This window comes from Lingula anatina, chromosome 7 (assembly GCF_051362555.1).
Source record: "Lingula anatina isolate TDL-2025a chromosome 7, LinAna3.0, whole genome shotgun sequence".
Lineage (NCBI taxonomy): Eukaryota > Metazoa > Brachiopoda > Lingulata > Lingulida > Lingulidae > Lingula > Lingula anatina.
In genome coordinates, this window is record NC_141773.1 from 18,596,076 (window position 1) to 18,618,063 (window position 21,988).

General features: G+C 38.0%; 2 protein-coding genes across 8 annotated transcripts in view; one reads left to right on the forward strand and one right to left on the reverse strand.

Moving 5' to 3' along the window:
* The first annotated feature begins 39 nt into the window (after positions 1–39).
* LOC106164142 (uncharacterized) lies at positions 40–4,954 on the forward strand. The gene is made up of 3 exons (XM_013541944.3): positions 40–344; positions 3,420–3,818; positions 4,184–4,954. Exons 2-3 carry the CDS (start codon positions 3,473–3,475, stop codon positions 4,468–4,470), a joined length of 633 nt encoding a protein of 210 aa, XP_013397398.1. The 5' UTR covers positions 40–344; positions 3,420–3,472; the 3' UTR covers positions 4,471–4,954.
* Positions 4,952–21,988, reverse strand: part of LOC106161257 (uncharacterized) — a 43,111-nt gene continuing 26,074 nt past the window's right edge. For 5 of the 7 annotated variants that reach the window (XM_087017522.1, XM_087017520.1, XM_087017521.1 and 2 more), the window contains 18 exons: positions 19,575–19,694; positions 18,758–18,853; positions 18,533–18,580; positions 17,688–17,780; positions 16,599–16,889; positions 15,645–15,708; positions 14,931–15,040; positions 14,540–14,736; positions 12,428–12,664; positions 9,960–11,985; positions 9,322–9,461; positions 8,720–8,885; positions 8,045–8,148; positions 7,773–7,875; positions 7,418–7,525; positions 6,704–7,134; positions 6,111–6,477; positions 4,952–5,730 (listed from right to left, as the gene is read on the reverse strand). In XM_087017522.1, the coding sequence (XP_086873648.1) occupies positions 5,641–5,730; positions 6,111–6,477; positions 6,704–7,134; positions 7,418–7,525; positions 7,773–7,875; positions 8,045–8,148; positions 8,720–8,885; positions 9,322–9,461; positions 9,960–11,985; positions 12,428–12,664; positions 14,540–14,736; positions 14,931–15,040; positions 15,645–15,708; positions 16,599–16,889; positions 17,688–17,780; positions 18,533–18,580; positions 18,758–18,853; positions 19,575–19,694 (4,791 nt within the window). In that variant the 3' untranslated portion in view covers positions 4,952–5,640. The remainder of the gene's footprint in view (positions 5,731–6,110; positions 6,478–6,703; positions 7,135–7,417; positions 7,526–7,772; positions 7,876–8,044; positions 8,149–8,719; positions 8,886–9,321; positions 9,462–9,959; positions 11,986–12,427; positions 12,665–14,539; positions 14,737–14,930; positions 15,041–15,644; positions 15,709–16,598; positions 16,890–17,687; positions 17,781–18,532; positions 18,581–18,757; positions 18,854–19,574; positions 19,695–21,988) is intronic. The other 2 variants (XM_087017524.1, XM_087017525.1) reach the window with 2 other exon arrangements.

Below are 21,988 nucleotides of genomic sequence, written 5' to 3' on the forward strand. Positions count from 1 at the left end.
GGCAACAAAATCTGTCAGGTTTACAACAACGTTACTTATCATATTTTCACTATCTCTGACGTTTATTTGAATTACAGCCATCTGCCAATCGTGGGCTTATTATAAGTGGCAGCAATACGAGTTAAGTGAGTGAGCGAGTACACGAATTTTCGTCAAACCGTGTACAGCAACAGAAAACACAACCCTATGTTAATTTCACGTACGTCACGAATAAACGTGATAATTCTCCGTCGTTAGAGAGGCATTTCTGTAACCCGAAATAAAGAGATCTGAAGTGTTCAACCAACCATGCGGCGTTGTCCATACCTGACAATAGAATTGGGCACGTAACTAGTTGATGTAAGGTAAGTCGAAGTGTGAATCCAATTAAGTGTTTTGTCCGATGAAGATGTTATTTTGTTTACAAAAAAAAAAAACAATCGAGCAAAAGCTGGAATAACGGGAAGTGTCTGTGACTTAAGGAATGAAAGGAAATATATACACTTTATATGAATCTAGCCAGATACAAGTAACTCTCTGAATGTGGTTCGTAATTCCATAAAAACAATCGCTGGAAGTCAATGAAAATTGCACATAGTATAATGCATAGTAAAGGCAGCATTCTGTGCATTGGGAAACTAGAACCTTGAGCTGTAAAACAAGCCCACTCTCCTTGATTTCTGAAATCCACCAGCTAGATAGTGTATAAAGAGTCGTGCTGGCTATCCGTGCATTGTTTTACTTTAACTCAAGAACTCACAAAACTCGTAAAAATACGATCACATAGACACGGTCGGGTTCACGTTTACTGATACATTCATTGTGATTATAAAAGAGTTAATCGGGCCTGTTGAATACATATAAAAATGAAGAAAGTCAACAGTATAGAATTAATAGATACACAGTATTCAAGATTTTTCTCAGTTTAAATGTAAGTGCTAATTCCTTAAATGAATATAAAACTTTTCGTATTGAGGTCTGACTTAGTGGCAAAAAGCCAAAGAAAATGCGTTTACACTGAATATTTCAGTTGCCATATGAACTGGCATTACATAAACTAATAAAAACACGCAATACTGCCACAGGGCTGACTAATTCACAAGGCAATTGTTTTCCACCAGAATAAATCTGCTGCGAGTTTACCGCGTATTGTAATCGTTATCTTCGCCTTCTGTTCTCAAAATTCGATAAAGCCGAGTCTTATTTCTCCTAGTGCGTCAGAACCTCGGGTAGTTTATACATGATTCGCACCAGGAACGAAGTCAAATTCGAACCTTTGGCGGAAATTGGTTTGCTGTGCTTGTGTCGTGCGGACAAGGGGTGTGATGACACCCGGCGCTTTAAAATGTCTCGGCAAGTTAAGGTAGAATTCGAGACTGCGTGCTTTGCAATTGAGTACGTACATTTAAAGACTAGCGAACGCACGTGTTAAGAAGTGAAGGCTTTTAGTGTCAAATAGTGTTAATTTTGTGATCAGTTATTGTTATATTACCTACAAGTGACGTGTATGCAACTTTAAAAGCACAGTTGTTGTAACAGGAACATCGAGGCTTGATATCCAATGCTCCCTAAAACGCGCTTAGAGACTATACTACACCACAATTAAAAGGTGAAGTTTGCACAGGACATGAGGGGAAGGGGAGAATATATAATACAGTAGTAAATTGTTATTTGCACACCAATATTGGTGTCCAAAAAAAAACAAAAGGCTTCAGGGAATGAGGATACGGTTAAATTGAACAATTGTTTTGAAGAAATTATTAACGTAAATTTGAATAGTGAAATGCATTGCATGGGTGACTGTATCATGCATGGGAATCAGCTCGCAAAATAAATAACATCCGCTTAGGTAAAATAACGGGCGGTATCTGCAAGTAGAACTGATTGAAAAATGAGGTACTTCAAACAAAGCATTTATCATTTAACCCATGGTCGCGCACGAAGGCTGAAAAGTGTGGATAATGTATTTCTTGCGGCACAAACGTTGTGTTATATTTGAGGTGAATTATGCGTCTGTGAGTGTTTTCATACAAGGATCAAACAAACAGATCTAAATACCGCGGACTCAGGGACCTGAAACGACTAAAGCCACAAATGGGTCTTATGCAAAACTGTTTTAAAATGTCTGAGTCGTCTAATTTGCGTTTCACAGAGTAGCTATAAGGCTGCTCACTTCACATTTTCGGCATTTTAAATGAGCTACCCGAGCAAATTGTCATGTCAACAGCATTTAATGTAGGCCAACCGTTCGAAGAGCGCAGAAAACCAAATATCTAAAAGTCGACTTTATCGGCTATCAAGTCCAAAAGTTAGGCTTCTGATATATGAAGACTCTTCGCTCCTCCAGGACTATACAAAACCAATCAACAGACCTGATATTAAACAGCACTTGGTTTGTTTACATTGATCAAATTTATATGAATGACGTGGGGGCGTCCCACGTTGCAGCAGCAAGTTCCCTTTTTTTACCAAATGCTCTCCGTTGCAGGAGGCCTGTTCTTAGAATGAGTTATTGTTCAACCCTAACGCTTATAATGACGTTTAAAAATGCGTACACGTAATCTTTTTTTTTTTCATCACCTTCAAACCTCTGAAGCACAGAGAAGCTGCGTAATAATTGCTAATAAGAAAGTGCTTCAGGTTCCGACAGTTGGTAACTCAAAATCTTGGTAGAGGAGGGGTAGGAAGATGGTTTCCATGTTGTTCATTTTTAGTGAATAGTCTAGTATACCGTTGGCGCGTATTTTGTTGAGCACAAAAAAGAAAACGTCTAAGTATGCCGTCGTGAACATTCTTCGCACACTTCTTGGAACGTGCTACCAAGCACGCACGCACGCACGCACGCACGCACGCACGCACACGAACCATCTTGTATGATTGTACAGCATGTAACAGCTGCAAACCTCCAAATGGATAAATAAGATCCAGTTGATCCACCTCTTAGTTCTTTTTGAAGATCGTTAAATCTATCCCTCATCTGATATAAGGCTTAAAGGGGTTATTTTTAGTCAGCCAGAGGATAAAGTGGTCTTTTTCATCGCCTGTTTGGAGCATTAACTCAACAATAAAGTGAAAATGACTGAGCTGAAAGTAATTTCTGTGCGAGCCCTCACAAGCAATTGAATCCATCACGTCTACCTTTGCCGGTATCAGAATTAATGATCACTGAAAAGATCAACCCACGTTGCCTGACCCTTTGCAAAGGAAAAAGGGATATGAGCGTAGGTGTCTTTTGATCAAAAGGAATAAAAATCTTGATCTCATGCCTTGGGCCTGTATAACTGTTTTTTTTTTCCAACTTCAGATTTTAATGCTATGTACAGTAGTACCTAGATCTATCTGACATCATGTTACGTAGCAAAGATTTGATTGCTTTATTCGCTTCACAGTCTAATGATAGTTCTGCGCTTTAGATGCTTTATTTATTATATGTATTGCAGTTCAACCGTCTGCCAGAAATTGCTTCAGCGATTCAAAACACGCCACACAAAATATGAAGCGCCATCTATGGGTAACTTTCACGGTCCTGCTCGTGCTGCAAACGTTTCACCCGGTCGTCTGCTATCATCTGCACGATCTTCAAGCCTTCATGGCGACGGGGAGGCTCGAAGGAACTGGCCGTCGGGAAAATCGAAAGGAAACCCCGTGGATTAAGTCGGCGAATTCTTACAACGGCCGAAAGCAAGGATACCAACCGTTTCCAGTAATTTTTGATCTGCAACAGCGCCAGCAAGCGCAAGAATTGGTCCAGAAAATTGTGAACAAACTACGCTTGTTGATGTCCAAGCCAAACCTTGATGCGCTCATGAACACCCTGGACTGCGACGACCCTACACATGGTAATAAGAATTATTCATTTCATTTATGCTCAAGTAGGCCTAATAAAATATTTTCTTTACGATCAATAATTTAGACTGCGTAGTTTCAATCACGGCTGGCAAAACTTATATTAAATTGATAATTGTGATTAGCGTTCTTTTTTATATTTTTTTAACAAAGGCGGGATTTTTTATTGAACTTAGTCTATGTCTGTATTTCTGTATATAGAATTTATGATTTGAGATTCCCTCACCCCCCCCCCCCTCTCAAAATACAGTGAGGTGCAGTTGGGCCTAAACATCTACTTCCACAATTGAAAGTGTTTTGTTAAAACGGTTTTGAGCGCGACTGAAAGTACCGTATGTTTTTTCCGTTTCATTTAAAGGGCATTCTGGCGGACTCCTCCCTGTTCCTCACTCAAACGACTTCCACGAGGCGGCCTTGGTGTTACTGCTGGCGTTGGCCGGGTGCCCCGCCCAGAGTGAAGAGAGGCTCCAGAGAGCTATAGCGACCAGCGGCCTGGACGCCGTGATCCAGTTACTGAAGGATATGCACACGCTCACGAGCAGCATCCCTGTGTATAAGCCCTCCCCACCTCCTGAAAAGGTCGAACTGAAAACAGAACAAGGGGGAAAACCCAGATTTTTGTTGACGCCTAACGATTTGGTTTGATGGGATGGGAGTGTTTAATTTCCGCGTGGAAGGAAGAAAGAACTGGCGTGTACGCTTCAAAACATCCCGGTGTCAAAAAACTGAGGGTCCGTGTAATAGACACTCCGTCCTACATAAGATCCGTACAGGTTAGAGCTGACATGATGTAATCGGGCTCTGTATCAAAAAGGACTCGTGCGACACCGGGACAAGTGCCTTGTTTTTTAAGACCTTGTATGCACCCGAACGTATATTTCTGTTAATCTTAATCAAAGCGACTTTCAAATAGAACGACAACGTTCAAGAAATTTCAACTAGAATGCAATAATCGAGATACAAGGATTGGATCAAAAGTGACGCAGAGATATCAGAACGATGCGGCAAACATAGATAAGCACTCAGCCCACCCATCTGCAAGTCCACTTGCCCCCGCTGCATTTATGTAACTTCTTGTGAATCAATACTAATTATTCAATAAATATACCACCAGACTCGCACCAAGTAATCACTCTCAAAACCTTTATTGCATATAAAATAGCGAAAACGTGAAGTAACATATACAAAACACAAATTCGTCCAACTAAGATTTTCCAAAAAATTAAAATCGGGCACATAAACGGATGTAGAGAACTGGTAGCGTTACATACGCATACTATCGTTTTATAACGATTCTCTGAATTGATAATGTGTAATGATTCAGCGCTGAAATATAAACTTTACTTATAAGATTCGTAACAGTTCTTAGACAAGATTTGACCATTGCAAAATTATAGTTTTAGAATCCTTGTAAAATATAAAGTTAAAAAACGCACATCTATGGCATTGTTCTCGAACCGTTTAGAGCAAATCGCATCTTAAGCCGCTACTTATATATCAGCCAGCAAAAATAAACAACGAAGTAACATAACTCAACGCAATTCATTTCCAATATTTGGACAGCACTTGCTATCATTTTCATATAATGCCATATAATTCTTGATTCTACAGCTCAATTGCCCATTGTGTATCAACTTAGCAGTCTTCATAATTGTCAAAACTAACGCATTCTCCACTAAAGCAATATACAGTCACCATTAATAAATCCGTTCTTCACGAAACCCAGACTCGGACCCAATCCAACTGAAACAGACACTGTGTGGGGTGTGTGAACTTGACCAGTTCCCCCTTGTATCCCAGTGACCAGTGGTCAGTCTACTTGAGGTTAGGGAAGTCCTCTGGTAGCAGAGCATGGACTCTACAGGTGGGGCAGGTGCTCTGCTCTCGGAACCACTTGCTGATGCACTGGAACGAACAGAGAGATGCATACTATGACTGATTCAAATATTTAATTTTGCTCAGTATACAAGTAGCCATTTACTGATATGTTAGAATGAACAGAGAGGTACAGTACAATAATAATAACTAATTGACTAATTCAAAGGTATAATTCTTGCCATAGAAATGTACTTTATTTGAGAAAAAGAACACTTTTGATCCCATGTCAGCTCAGAAACCCAAGCCAGCAGCTTAAAACCTCAATCAGAATTAAATTCTGAGTGAAAAAAAAAAACAATAAGCAAAGTTACAACCATCCTCGGGGCCCCAAGCCAATGGGGCTTTCCCCACAAACCCAAGAACACTGTATCCCAGTACCTCTACCCCTGCCACACGTCTCAACTTACCGTCCTATGAAAGCGGTGTTTGCAGTCCAGTCTGGCGGTGGTGGCGGGGGTCAGTTCCTCGTGACAGATTATACAGGGGTCCACTTCCTCCTCAAACAACTCCTGGGAGTTGTCCTCTGACCCCAGGGTGGGGAGGGAGGGGGAAACTTGGGGGATATTACTAACAACACTACTGCTGCTGTTGCCTTGGTTACCGTAGCTGAAACCAGGGGGAAGAGTTGGACGGGACATCTGATTTGGCATGGGTTTCCCCTGGTTCTGTAGAATCATAGAGGCAGTGCTGTGGATTATCTCCTCTAATGCCATCCCTGACAATGACCCTCCACGAGATTCCCGAAGATCTTGGATCTTTTGGGTGATTTCAGTCCTAAAAGTGTAAGAGTGGATATACGTATAAGGAAAATGTTGACATTTAGATAGACTTGGAGGCTCTCTTAATTACCAAACTGTAAATGAAGATCAAAATGGCTGTAAAATAAGCCGGCGACAAAATAGTCTAAATTTTTTTGAATAGATTAAATATTACATGAGTTTAAGTCAATTTAAGTTTCACCAGGCATACAGAAGATAGGTAACAGGTCACATAAATTTACCTGGAGATCTGAGGAAACATGGACGTCAGAGTCAGCATGATCTTCTCAAAGCTATTCCTGGGTGTCCCACTGCCTATGGGGCGCTGAGGTGCTTGTGGCACCGTCCCAACAGGTGGCACTGCACCTGGCAAATTTGGCACAGGTCGGGCAGGTGGCAGACCTAGTGGCGGGGGTGTTGTTGTTGTTGTGAGTGGCGCCACCTGCTGTCCCTGTTGTAGTCCAGGGGGCAGCTGCGGCTGCTGGGGAAAACTCCCCAGAGATGCAGAGCCCAGGGAAGGTGTTGGAAACCCTGGGGTCACAGTCTGGGGTGCTGCCGCTGCTGTTGCTGTCAAATTTGGAGGACGGGCTATTGGTCGTGAAGGTGGCACTAATGGTGGATACATCGAAGGGGTTCCACCCATTTGTGATAACATACCAGGGGTAAGATTCATCTGAAATGGTTACATTTTCAATTTTTAATAATAATAATAGTAAAATTATTATAAGAAATGAAAAAGAAAAGTTCAGCAGTATGTAATGTTCAACTTTATCATTTTCAAAACCACATCACTGACTACTGTTTTTGATCACATGCTTGCACACGGATAAATACACAGATGTTGGCACAACACACTAACACACGACTGCACACATTTACAAATGAATACATTTTTTTCTGTGTCAAAAACAAATACACACACACACATATATGACCTAAGTTACAGATCTACTCACCCCTGGCATCATGGGCGGGGCAGGGGGTGGTTTGGGGATTTGTAATTCAGGCAGAGATGCCAGTTCTCTGCCACTTTCTACCATCTTGATTTGTTCTTGAAATTCATTCTGAAATAATAAAAATAATAACGATCATAAAAATTATATCAAAATGTAGCAGCTGGAGTATTAGTCAGCTTTCACTTTCAATTTCTGCACTCTGTATCTATAGCATTGAATTTAATACCTGTTAAAGAAATAGAACACAGAAATAAAGAATGAGTTCTGAAACACTCTTTCTGAAACCCCATCCCCTTTTTTTTTTCTCCTTTTTATCTCATTCGTGACAACAGAATGTCAAACAAGAAACGCATACCAATGACTGGTTTATAAGTTCCTGTAATTTCTTCACCATAGCTTCCCACTGTTCATAAGAAGTCTGCAGTGGAGGGGGGACTGGGTGGTGCTCATCCTGTAACCTACAGATAATAAAAAATAGACAGTAAGGCTGGCACATATACAGAATCTGAACAAATGAAGGTTTAATGGGTAACGTTTAGGGAATTAAGTCTTCAAAACTTCTTTTCAAGTATCAGTTAAACAAACTTGATGAACTTCAACAAAGTGAAGAAAGTCCAAACAACTCACTTCTGAATTCCTTTTCCAAGGTAAGTAAGATACAGCTGTGCATCTCTTAAACTCCTGGACAAAAAGTCTGTTCCCACCTCTTGTTTTACCCTCAGTACTTGGACCTACAGAAACCACAAACCAACTTACAAACAAAAATAAGACAGGTTGTTCATTTAAGTACATAAAAGATAATTATATTAAAAGCAAACTTTCAGTTACAGGCATTTTGCTATCTGCTAGTATATGTCCACTTGCTTCAGTAATTTACCTTACCACTGTTGAAGATATGTGGAGAATGCTTTAAACAAATGCAAAGATATAAAACAGGGAGTATAGGTAAACAATGAACTCAATAACATGCAAATGCACACGAGGCCTTGTACTAACACATGCAGGTGCACACGCATGCATGTATGGGCAGGTATTCACTACAGCCAGATGAGACCTGGTCTTTTTTTATTCACACACACACACACATGCACACACGCATGCACACATGCACACACACACACATGCACACACACACACATGCACACACACATGCATTCACACACACACACATGCATGCACACACACACACATGCACACACACACATGCACACACACACACATGCACACACACATGCATGCACACACACACACATGCACACACACACACATGCACATAATACACACAGAGAGACAGGTACCTACCTCAGCAAGCTGAGCCCTGGTCCTTTCTTTATTCACTTGACTTGAGAGGAGCTCCAGCTGTTCATGCGTTTTAAGTCTATCTGTGTTGGATTTGTCGCGATCAGAGTTAATCTGTTGGTAGAGTTCCAACACTTTCTGGTCTCTTGCTGATATTTGTTCAATAAATCTGAAATAATAATAAAGAACTTAATTTATTTTGTTGAAAAAGACACTGCTTTTAAAAACTGAGTCTATAGCTTTTTTCAACTCATTCTTGAATAAAAACAATGCCCTGCCAATTGGACATCTAGTTGTTCAACACAAAAGAAAGACATTTACAAGCAAAACAACTGTTTCAGAATCTACATTTGCATGATAAGAACATCAATTTATCCCAAATCCAGATGAATAATAGTGAGGATGTAAATGGATAATAAAAATATAATGATTAAAAAAAACAAAAAACAAAAAAAAAAAAAAACAAGCAATACAAAAATATAGTCATTTACTATACCAGCTTCTAACCAGGAAGTGATCAATCACTTGACAATGTCTAAAATAATCAGTCACATTTTGCTGATATAAAAGTCCACATCCAGAAAAAAACACATCACAATACTCACTCTTGCTCAGAAAGTTTCAGTGTAGCAATCTGTTGCTTTAAAGCCTTCAGCTCCTCTAAATATCCTTTCTTTTCCTGGGCCCATTTTTTGACTTCGTTTTCATGGGACTTTGTTAACTTTTTGTTTTCATCATTCACATTCTGAAGAGGAAAAAATGCATAACTCAAATAACTGGTTTATGCTACACAGACTTGATATAATCGTGTGTAAAAATAAATTTCACTCACCCAGCCTTATGTGTGCCATCTCTGTCCTTATACAGTCACAGCTCCAATCAAGTTGGGACAGCTTGACAACGATTTTTAACCATACAGAGCCCACCTAATCTACCTGTTCTCCAACCCATTACTATGTAGTAACTGAGATAAACCCCACGCTAGTACAAAACTAGTTTCCTTTACTGAATCATTGAAAAATAGTAAAAATATACCAGTAATTAAAATTTTCTTCAGCAAAAAACTTCACAAGGATGTAAAATAAGTTGAGATACACTGATGCTTAAATAAATAAATTAATTAAAACCAAGAATTTCTACAGGTTTAAGATAAATAAATAAATAAATAAATAAATAAAAGTCAAGAATGTTCACTGGTTCATCAATGCATAAATTAAATAAAATTAATTTTTCTAATCCAAACCTTCATCTCCTCCTCCAACTCCTCCACTTTCTCCTGCAACCTCTTCATGTCGGCACTGTTGGAGTTCTGCAGCTGTTTATACTTGTCCTTCAGCTCCTGACAGGTCGTCTCCAGCAGCATGTGCTCCTGCCTCAGACCTTCGTACTCTTCCCACGGCTCCGTCTGCACTGCCACTTCAGCCACTTTTGGTCCAGAAATTCCAGTGCTCCCTCTGGCAGACTCTGCTGCAGTGCTCCCAATACCCTGCAGGGTACCATGCTTCAAAGGGGGGTGCATGCTGACGTAACCCCCTGGGGGTCTTGACCCAATGGGGTGTGGGAGCTGATGAATTGGAGTTGTCGGTTGTTGATTAAGTTTGGGAGACTGCGCCAAGGGGTGCACAATTGGGGGTTCCATATTATAATTCCTTGGGTATATTGCCAGGGGAGGGTTTTCTTGTGTTTTAGGTGCATTCTCCTCCTCGTTGGCATCATCTCCAAGGATACTGCTCACTATTTTCAGGGGATCTGTGTCGAACCCAGAACTTCCAACAAGGGCTGCGATCTTGCTTTCCCTGCTTGTTATCATTTTTTCACTTTGCGGTGGTCCCACAACATTTCTTCCAGGCACATCTGGGGATTCCCTGTCACCTCTTCTGCTTGGCAAGAACAGGTTTGGAGAGTCAGAACTGCCTTGAAATGGTGAAAACTCAGAAAGAGCTGATGTGGTCACTGGAAAAGCAGGATTCTCAGGACTGTGTCCAACTTCTGCCATACTTCGTCCGCCAGTGTTTAAACCTCCAACAGCTCTCTGAAATGTCCCGCCACTCTGGGCGTCTTTTTTCATCTTTTTTTCAGAACCAATTGGTTTTATTTTCAATCCTGGAGGCCCAACAGCCTCCATTTGTCCACTGTTATTCAACGCTTTCGCTTCATGAGGCACACCGTCCAAATAATTCGGCCAGCTGCTCATGTGACTGGGTGTGGCAGGCAGTGACGATGAATGTCCAGAAACTTGTCTCATACCACCTGGTAAATCTTTTGGTGTCAAAGATCTGTTCGGCTCTGAATTTTGAGCAATTGCGTTTTGTGAAATATTGATATTTTTTGCCTTGTTTGATATAGAAATATGAAACTCTGGAGTTTTTGTACCACGTGCTAACACTGACGGACTCAAACTTCTGCTTCTAGCGTCAGCATCAGCAATTTTCATTTCAGCTATAAAAGCTGGTTTTTTAACCTCAGAATCTTTTCCATCACTTTCAGATGATGGATCCTTGCTACATGTTCCTTTGTCACGCAATTCTCCAACCAAACTGTGCACTTTCCGTCTAAATTCATCTGCAATAGATGATAATTCATTTCCCGTTTCTGTACTTTTTGCATTTCCAGAAATATTTTGTGGTCCTCCTTGAATATTTTTTTGCCTCTTTGTGTCACCTTCACTATCACTTTCAGGTTTTTTCAAAATTTCATTTTCTATAATATTATTCCCTTTTGAAATCAGGGCTGGTGAGTTCCTTCCCCTTTCCAAATTTTCTCCATTTGAAGTCACAACAGAAGTGGATCCCACACAAGTTGCTATAGAACTTAGGGTCACAGGATCTCCATACACATTCTGAACAGCCTCATTTGAATTTGAGACTTCAACACTCCTTGCATCATACAAACTTGGGAAGTCCGCTGCCGATAAATCAGTCAAATCTGCTTTCGAATAAGAATCCAGAGTTCTAGGTGACATGGCTCTGTCTCTGAGGGCAGACTGCGCCAACTCCGCAAGAGAGCCTCGCATTGAACTGACTCCAACTGACAGTCCTAAACGCTGCCGATCTTTCTCCCACATTTCTCTGGCATGCACTGCATCTCTCATCAAACACACATAATCTCCAATAACTGCAAACTTGAAACTTTTCAACAAGAAGTCACGCAAGTGTCCAGCTTTTTTAATAAGGTACACGGCTTCATCAGGAAAGTTTCTGATTTCTCCTGTGATCCTCTCATCCTCTATATGGATGGGGCCACTTACCTTCAGGGTTTCTTCAAAGAAACTGAAAAGATTTATTTATCAATGTGGTAAGATCTTGAGTGATTCAAGAAAAAAAATGCACCTAAGACTACCACTGCACTTTAATTGGTCAAACTGTGTTTACATCTTATTTTAACAGATGCATATTTCGTCTTCAAAAAATGTTAAAACACACAGTCACATTGTGACACATAAAAATATACATGTAAATATACAAACTTTACACACACACACACACACACACACACACACACACACACACACACACACACACACACACACACACACACACCTCTTCTCTTTAGAATGCTAAGATCCACCTTTTAACCAATCATTGCAAATAAATCAACGAAACAAAAAGAGAGAGAAAAAACAAGCTTTTTTTATGTTTAAATATATATATGTAGGTGTACTTTGGTACCTCTGCCACATTCAACTAACAGATCCCACTACCACACACTTACGAGTACATAAATTCCCTAATAGGGATCAGTTCTGGTGGTATATAATCCTCATCTTTGGGTTTCTGGTTTCCTCCCACAACTCCCCCTATGTTAGCCTTGACTGCCTCGGCTGCACTGGCATATTTCGCCGTGGTACGCGAATTTTCAAACGCCTCAATTTGATCACGCAGGTGCTCTGGGGGCTGAAATGGCCTGTCCATGTCCAACGTCTCAGAGTAATTGCTGCTGGACACACTGCTACAAAATAGAAATGATCATCCTTAAAATTGCCCAACTTTTATGTTTTAGCAGACAATTTCATAATGTGTTTCAGTTACTTTTATCTACCTTAAAGAGCATGTGCAATTCAACATTTAGTTGCAAGAAAGTGTATAATTATTTCTATAATTATTAAAATCTTTATCAATGACATCTTATCACTTTGAGATGTCACAACGGGACTGATTTCCTCTTGTTCATTCATTCATTTATATTTTCGATTCTTTTTAATCAAAAGGGGAAGGGCAAAAGAATTTAATTTCTAATCAAATAATTCCAACATTTCATACAAAATATTATATAAAATATTTTTCACTTCTTTCTGAAGTAGACGTCAATAAATTCATATAACAAAACTAAATCAACACAATGTATAATAGCCTAGCCCAAGGCATAAAGTAATGAATATCTTGACTTCATGACATATTTTGTGACTTCTTATTAACTGACCACTTATCATCCATACTGAGCAGATGCATGAATGCAAGTGTGCTTCATTCAAACGAAAACTTAATCATGCCACTTATGCCTTCATTTCAGCAGCCTGAGTAATTGGGAGTCGCAAATGCATTTGCTTGACACTGTGTGATGCTGTCCAAGGTAAAATGATACATATAAATATATAAAATATAATGAGAAGACGTCACAAATCCCACCTATTGTTACCAATAATAAACCTCTACTGACTACACAAGGTGGTCCTATTATTTTCTTTCTCAGACAAGTACTGTGTGGCAGACATATAATTATGCAGCTGGGTTACCAGATAATCAAAACAGGGGATACCTGGATGTCAAAAATAATACCACCATTTACAGATAATCCTTACACCTGGATTTGTGTTTCTCACTATTTTGGATAGACTACTTAACATGAATCAGCGTGTAAAATTGATATCCACTGTTATGAGAAAGGAAAATAGAATCCAGAGTATATGCTGCAAATGCCATACAACAAGAATATAGCACTGCAGGTTTACAATTACTCATCTCAGGCAGGCAGGCAGGCAGGCAGACAGACAGACGGACAGACAGACAGAAAGGGCATTGGGGTCACTTCTTTGTTTCCCAAAAATACAAATTTCTAAGTGTGGTTGTGTCAGCTTGAAACTGCTAATAGATGACAAAAGGCATATAATGATATGATTAGCAGGATGCTAATAGATGACAAAAGGCATATAATGATATGATTAGGCTATACTGTCTACTGTAGGCTACCAGACTGTTGTTAGATATCTCTGCAACACTAGAGCCACTCACTATCTATGACACTATTCCCATAAACACAATCACCATATATGGATGGATCCAGCTCTGCGGGGGGTCCTTCTGAGTGCAATCAGCTTACTGAATGAGTACCTCCATTTTTTTTCTTTTTGGAAAGGGGGGGGGGGAGGGGATATAATTAATCATGCTCATACTTATGTTGAATACATGTTTAGCACATTCTCGCATCATTCCAATTCAATGACAAAAAATAAATAAATAAATAAATAAATAAATAAATAAATAAATAAATAAATAAATAAAATACACGAATTTCAAAACAAATGGATATCCGTAAATTACAAGTTGTGTCAACCTTTCTGTTGTGTCTACTGGGATTAACGTTCAAGGTATCATTCTAGAACTAAGCCAGGCAATTATTACTGACAGAAATCATCATAACACAGATACTGTTAAAAGCAATTTTAGGGCAAAAAAATCAATGACCTTCAACTCTAAAAATGATGAAAATGGTAATATATATCAGTCTCAAAAATCTACTTAAACTTTGGTCGCATATTTAGTGGATTCTATTTTCAAAAGTCTGAAATCTCCCCAAGACAGAGCATTATCAATTACCAACACTCACCAAACTTCAAAATCATCAATATCCTCAAGTCCTCCAATTGTCAAAGACTTTGTTGGCATCTGTCTGTCTACAGTGCCATCTATATCTGGGTCAGGAACATCCGCAGACATAGTTGTAGAAGTCTCATGAAACTCATCCAAACTCATCACCTTTTTCTCCTTTTTCTTTTTCTGTTTATGCTTCTGTTGTTTAAAGGCCTAGGTTGGGGATTAAAAAAAAACATGATATATCACAGACAATGAAGAGTGACTTGTAAAGGTAAATAAAATCATCATTTTCAAGCTGGGCAATTTAACATATGAAACATTAAACAAACACTTGTCAGTTTTCCTTCAAAGCTTTTAAATATAACATGTTAATTCACTTGGTGCACAAACTGGTTTTCATGTACCTTATATGTGATTTCTTCCCTCTCATCCTCATCTTCTCTCTTCAGCATTGTAAGTTTAACATCTCCCACAGGTGGCGTTACTGTTCCACTTCCCTGCGCTGGAAGCTTTCCTGGAAAAACAATGAATCAGTTCATAACAGGGCCGTAGCCTGAGCAAAATGCCAGGGGGGGCAGTAAGCGGACACGAGGGGGCGAAACCCCCGAGGGGGGAGGGGGTGTCCCCCTCCCAGTGTGGAAAATTCTAAATCCCAGGGGGGGCACCTGCCCCCCCTGCCCCCCCGGAGGCTACGGCCCTGCATAACATAAGTAAAGTTGATCAAAACTGCCATCTATTTTTATATTGAACAGTTACACCTCAGGACAATGTCACTAATCTCCTCCCCTCTGAACACTCTTAAATTTGTACCACACAGCCATTATCTGTCCTACTACAGATCACCAAAAAATTAAAATTAAATAATTTTTTTCATTTCAAGAAAACCAATTCCCACATAAAAACAAAAGATAAATCCTTAAAAACCACTGCCATATTATTTTGGGATCATTCAAATATTCGTAACCTGATGCTGAAATGTAATCACAACACAACAGTAACAACTCAGCATAGGTCTCAATCTTCTACCTGGATGACGCGACTTAAAGGAAGACACACGCAAATTGGATGAGATTGACGCACTGATTATAACTGTGACAATAAGCATAATGACCACTCACCAGCAAAATCCAACTTGTTTTCTTCCTGTCTTGGAGTACTGGTGGCACTACTAGGTTTAGATGTCTTAATGAAAATAACAAAAAAAAAAAGTGTAGATGAAGGTCAATTAGGAGCAGTACCCCCGTTTAAACCTCAATAATATTATATGCTGAGTGCTAAGTTTGGAGTCAACAGGTTAGTTGTAACAGTTTTATAAGAGTCTTTGATATACCATGGGAAGTGAGCCCACAACTTCTGAAATAGGAGGGGGGAAACAGTTTTTTATTCTTATGGCTATCACATGCGCAGCTAAATAACTGGCCTTGAATTACACCGACTGGTGAAATATGAATTCCAGTGCTGTGCGTGATGTTTATATTGCCTACATACATAATAGTTTAGTTTTATTTTTCAAGTGACCAATTTTGCCTGTTAACTGTGACATATCAAGCTAATTTCTATTTGGACATTAAGCATATATAAAACAAAACTTAATGCATAAAAAATTATATTGAAAGCTACCTTAAACCATGCACTGTACTGTAAATGAACTTCCTTATTTAATTTAAAAAAAATATTGATTTCTGATTTTTTTAGCCCCGGGAAAAAAAGTTACTTCATTTTTGACATTATGAACTCAATATTAAGTAGGAAAATGTAAAATAAACCAAGAAAGAAAATTTATATCTATCTATAAGTTTCCATCAAGACAATACATCAATACAGATGGATTGCAATCAAACAATGCATTATACTTCATAATTCTTTTTAATTGCTCAGCATTAACAAGTTATAAAATTAGATCTTCAGAATATAGATCTGTCTTTTAAAATACTGAAACAAGAACATTAACTTTTGTCTTTTCCACCATTTATACTGCTAACCTATCATTTCTGTTCTGCTATTTCTTTTTCATATCTCATCTACAAAGTAAAAAGATTTTAAGAAATCAAGTTTCCGAAAAGCAGATTTACCTTGTGAATATGTTCTGCTTTTTTCTCCAACATCTCCAACTCTTGCATTATGGAATTATCAGAATTCAAGTCCTTGCTTTCACGTGGGCTAACTTTTGCACTTGTACTTCCCTCCTGTACGTCTTCCAACTTCTTTGATAAATCTTGTCTCTTTTGCTTTCGCAGCTCTTTTTTGCTAGGTTTCTTTTTGCTATTCACTTCCTGGCTTAATGACGAAGGGTTCATTTTCTTGCCCTTTCCCCCATGCCTACTTTCCTTTATTCGATTGAGATCTTCTTCTTCTATCATAAGCTGGAGAAAAACATGAAATTTAACCATACAACTGTGCTTGTGTCATCTAAAAATATCCATCGACTGAACGACAGTGTTACATATCAGTTGGATCAATATATTTTGTTTCACTGTCATATTGATTTTTTTTCTGATAATCATACTAATCAGTGAGCTCTATATTTGTTACATATTGTGTTCAGGTAGAGATCATATATCAAATACCTATCTTTGACATGCCCTCATTTAAACCTAGGGATGAACTGCACACTGATTTTTCAGTACCAGAAAATAAAATAAATGTTAACACCCTACTTCTCATGCTCATGTGATATGATATTTAACTGAAGACACAAATAAAACATCACATATGAATCTTAGTTACAGGTTTTACTGTTTGTGACAGATGTCAAAAATAAATAGATATATAAATAACCAATGAAAAAATTTTCATCACAATTCTGAAGTCTGACTAACAACATAATAATCACGTGAAAAAAAAGACACCAATTGCATTATCACATGCAGAGTAATAAAGTGTTGTCTTTCCTCTGTTTATCATGCTAATCGTTCTGGCTTTGTTTCTGAGAGCAATATTGCAATTAGCAGTCACTTCAAGTATGTGTAAATTTATGAAGCACTGTTCTTTTACCAATTATCAGTCAAACCTAGTCATTAAATTCTAGCTAATAAATATTAACACTCCATACTGTGCATTGGTCATGATTCTTTTTTCACAACCAACTGTGAAAAATTACGAAGAATTCTAGTAAAGAAAGGATTTACATTTTTAGACCCATGAATTACATCAAAACTTACTTCTTTCTTTTTAAGTCCATCTTCATCAAAGAACTGTACCTCAGTCAAAACCCCTTCACAGTCAGGTGTGAAACAGGCCATCTTGATAAAATCCTGAGAGCAAAAACATAAATAAAACTAGAAAAGCACTCTGAGAGCGCAGACCTCCGCCAAGGCAGCAATTTTTATTATTATTGATTATTGATTGATTATTGATCCGGATCACCTTCAAAAACTAATCATCTCTTCCTTGGCCCACTTCTGACAGTTCCTGAAAATTTCATCAAAATCGGTCCATAACGTTTTGAGTTATGTTGATGACAAACAAACAAACAAACAAACAGACAAACAAACAAGCAAACAGACAAACAGGGGTGAAAACATAACCTCCTTGGCGGAGGTAATAATACAATTACACTGACAAATTCAAAGAATTCAGATGATGTCAAATATCAACATGCTTCCTTTTTTCTTTCTTTTTCCCCACAATACAAAGAACTAGAAAACTAATCTATATACCCATCCTTTGCTCTTTTCCATTTTAAAGATGTATACAAAGTCAATTTGTCACAAAAACCGACCAAATGCCAGCATATAGTTTCTAGTATAACTAAGAGAATTACCAAAATGCATTGTTTGATTTTACCCGAAAATGATGTTTGAATGGACTTTTCTGCTAGCATTCTATGCTGTATGTCAATGGGGCAGAAAAGTAGGTCATGAAAGTAGGTTAAATTTCCGACCAAAAATTTAGAGAAAGGAGCAGTCTAAAGCTCTTTCATGGCTGATCGAGTGATCTATTCAGTTTATCCCTTGGCATGTGGAATTTATTTGAGTCGCATAAGAAACTAGCAGAAGTGGTTTACATGTGTTACTGGAAATCCATGCTCCACCGATGCTCGGTTCGTATGTACCTTTAAGTAAAAAGCAAAAGTCTTTTTTGTGGACGAAGAAAACCAAAGAATATATTCATAAATTTGCTACAGCACTGTACACAAAACTGTCTTAGAAAAGCAATTACAATATCAGTCAAACTAATGTGTTTGAGCTTCAGAGGAATTAACAAATTAATTACTAAACTAATAACCTACCTTATCTGACTGAGACAATTCTGTTTTAAGACTCTTCCAACAATTGATGTGGAAGTCTGTCTGACACTTATCAAGACATAAAGCCCGCACAATTCCCTGGAAATGAAAATCATTAGAAAACATAACTTTCCAGCCATGTGGAAGTCTGTCTGAGACTTGTCTAGACACAAAGCTTGCACAATTCCTTAGTAATGAATATCATAAGAAACACCACTTTACAGCCATGTGGACGTATGTCTGAGACTAGTCAAGACATTAGGACCTGCACAATTCCTTAATAATGAATATCATTAAAAGACATTATTTTCCAGCCATGTGAAAGTATGTCTGTCTGACACTTGTCTTAAAGCACTAAAAATAGACCAACGAGGTGAGATCGCCTCCCAGACAGGTACCACCAGCTGATATGAGAGTATGTCTTACACTTGACAAGAAATAAAGCACAAATGAAACAGATATAAGCAAGCATCATTTCACAGAAAGAGCTTTGTTTTTTGTTTTTTCTTTTTTATCTCTGGTTGATGCAAACACATAAGGCCAAGGTCACTGGAGGCCCAATAAGATTCCAAGTAAAAATCTCAAAACTCTAAGATGTTGTGTAAAAAGCTCATGCCAGACTTATAAACATCGAACATTGTAGGTGTTCTAATAATAACATCTGACCTTTCATTTCAAGCATAGAGAAAAAAAATCAAAAATCAATTAAATAAATAAAAAATATATATATCATGATAGCTTTATCATCATTCTGAATTGCTTGTATTTTGAAGATTATCTGTAAGAACTTCTGCTGATACAAAAAAAACTGAATAATTACCTTAAAATCTGGATCGGAGAAATAGATGTGTATCTTGTGATCATCACAGTTCTTGTATCGACAGATTGCATCTGGCTGTGGGGGGTTTCTGCACAACTGAATCAAGTTCTCAAACTCTTTCTGAAAATATAAATCAAAACTTAATATAGTAATAGAAAACTCAAAGCAGAATGCTGGTCTAGCTTGCTGACATATTCGACTAATATTAAGTTTCTCTTTGTCTTAATTGGAGTAATTGAAATGTTATCAACATTTTCTCTTGCAAACCTGAAAGATAAGTGGCCATGAGTTAACAAGCACAATGGACCCTAATTTTGGGGGAAATAAGGATTTTTAACAGATTCATATTCTGTTTAAGTGGGAAAAATGCATATAAGCATTGCTTTATAACAGAACAACTAATAGGTCTTCAGATTTTGATTACTGTTGTCAACTTTTCATTTGTAAGAATGCAATTTACCTTTTTGGTTATTATCTATAAATGACAATATCTATGACTCTCAATTTTTACATAATTTCACCTAGAACCTACAATCATTATTACAATTATGAATTCTTATGGTATTCACTTCTAAGTAGTCTTTTAATTTATAGAAATTCTATAGTACAATCTGTTTAAAGTTGCAAAAATTATTAACTTAGATATTATTGTCACTATTATTATTATCATTTTGTCATCAGCATCATCATCATCTCCACTACTGATTTTTATTATTCAGGTTGCACATTGTCTTATGTGATGGTACATATTAAGGAATGGCCTTTAGTCCCAACAAGACAACTGAAATCCATGTACTTTGAATTCTCACGATGTGTAGCAATATGGTCTTTATAATAATCATAATAATAATAATTATCATTATTAAAAACCCTGATGGAGTATAGTCCAGCATTGGTGACAAAGTGGCCAATGTTGCCAGGTGAGTTGTTTACCTGAATGTTGGCAGGTGAGTTGTTTACCCAGTGATTGCGAAAGAGATTGAAAACTTACCAGACATGTGGGCTGGAGCAAATTTAATTTTGTCAGCCCACACCTTTTTTTACCGGCCCACAACAAAATAATCAAGCTGTATATTTTCACTTCATTTTTGATGAATATTATTGTCTGGCATTTTAAATCGTTGCTTTTTAATTTTCAGGCCAGATGTAATAGGATGTTTAAAGGTTTAAGTTTAAACGTCTTTCATTTTGGTTGCTTTCTGGCATTTAAGTTTTATCCTTTTTACATCTGGGTTGCCTATCTTAATTTCTAATCTTTTAACACAAGATCATGTATCCTTTGTAAATTTTATTCCAATTTTTGACTTAAATTAAAACATAAGTCATAGAGAAGTGGAGCTTCCAACTTTTGTAACGTTTTTTTAGATTTTCACTCTTGGAAAAATGCTTGTCTGTTAGCAGGGATTGTCCTGGGTCAAAATCTGGTCGGGCCATTTTGGCCCACTTGGTCAAAAAAAGTGTGCCATTTTTTAAAAATGTGTGCCGTGAATTATTTAAAGAAAATTCATTGTATTTCAATATTTTTTATATCATTAAAATCAATGAAAAAAGGCTTAATGCTACTACTCTGAAGTCCTAAATAATTGTAGTGTGTGGAAAAATCTTCCAAAATAAACATACTGTCTGAAAAATTGTACAGTACTTAATGGAAAAATCTTCAGAATTGATAATTGCACTATGCCAAATAATTGCACTACATGGAAAAGGTAGACAAATCCCATTTTTATTGTAAAATAAAGCTATTGCTCTCATAGCAGGCCCGTAGCCAGCAATTTTAAAAGGGGGGGAGGGTCTTTTTCCATAAAAACGCCATGTACCTAGATCAAATTTTACCAAGAGTGGACCTTTTGTCAGCATAAGAGGCGGTTCTTTCGAAGCCCCTGAACCATCCCTGGCTACGGGCCAGAGTCTGAAAAGAATTTTTATTCAATATCTAAGACTAAAGTTTAGATGAATATACTGTAATGGACAGTTTTGCACCCTGACTGTGCCATTGCGGATTTTCCGCATGGAAAATGATGTTGTCCCTCATTTTGACATATAGCACCGCTAAAGGCGCAATATGACTTAAAATATCCGTTAAAATTAGTTAAGAGCACCCATCTAAAAAGCAAATGAATATTTCACTTATCGTTTACTCAACATGCAGTCCGACGGAAGCCATACTTGTTTACTTAGCACGTGTAGTTAGGTGTTCTCAGAGGTCCGCGCGTGGCCAGTCGTAAGCAGTTTGAGCGGCCTGTTTTCAGAGTCTTGAGCAGTACGTTTTTCATTGACCTGTAGTTGTTTCAGTTTCGATACATTTTTTCGTGAAACGGGTCACATGTCAGCCCTCACACCATCGCTACGCACACTTCAAGCGACATCATAATGTACGTAGACCTTTATTACAAAACGCGCCAGTATGGCGCAAG

Coding starts and splice junctions, on each gene's coding strand:
- LOC106164142 (XM_013541944.3), top strand. CDS start 3,473: ATGAAGCGCCATCTATGGGTAACTTTCACGGTCCTGCTCGTGCTGCAA. Junction 3,819..4,183: donor CTGCGACGACCCTACACATG/GTAATAAGAATT, acceptor TTTCATTTAAAG/GGCATTCTGGCGGACTCCTC.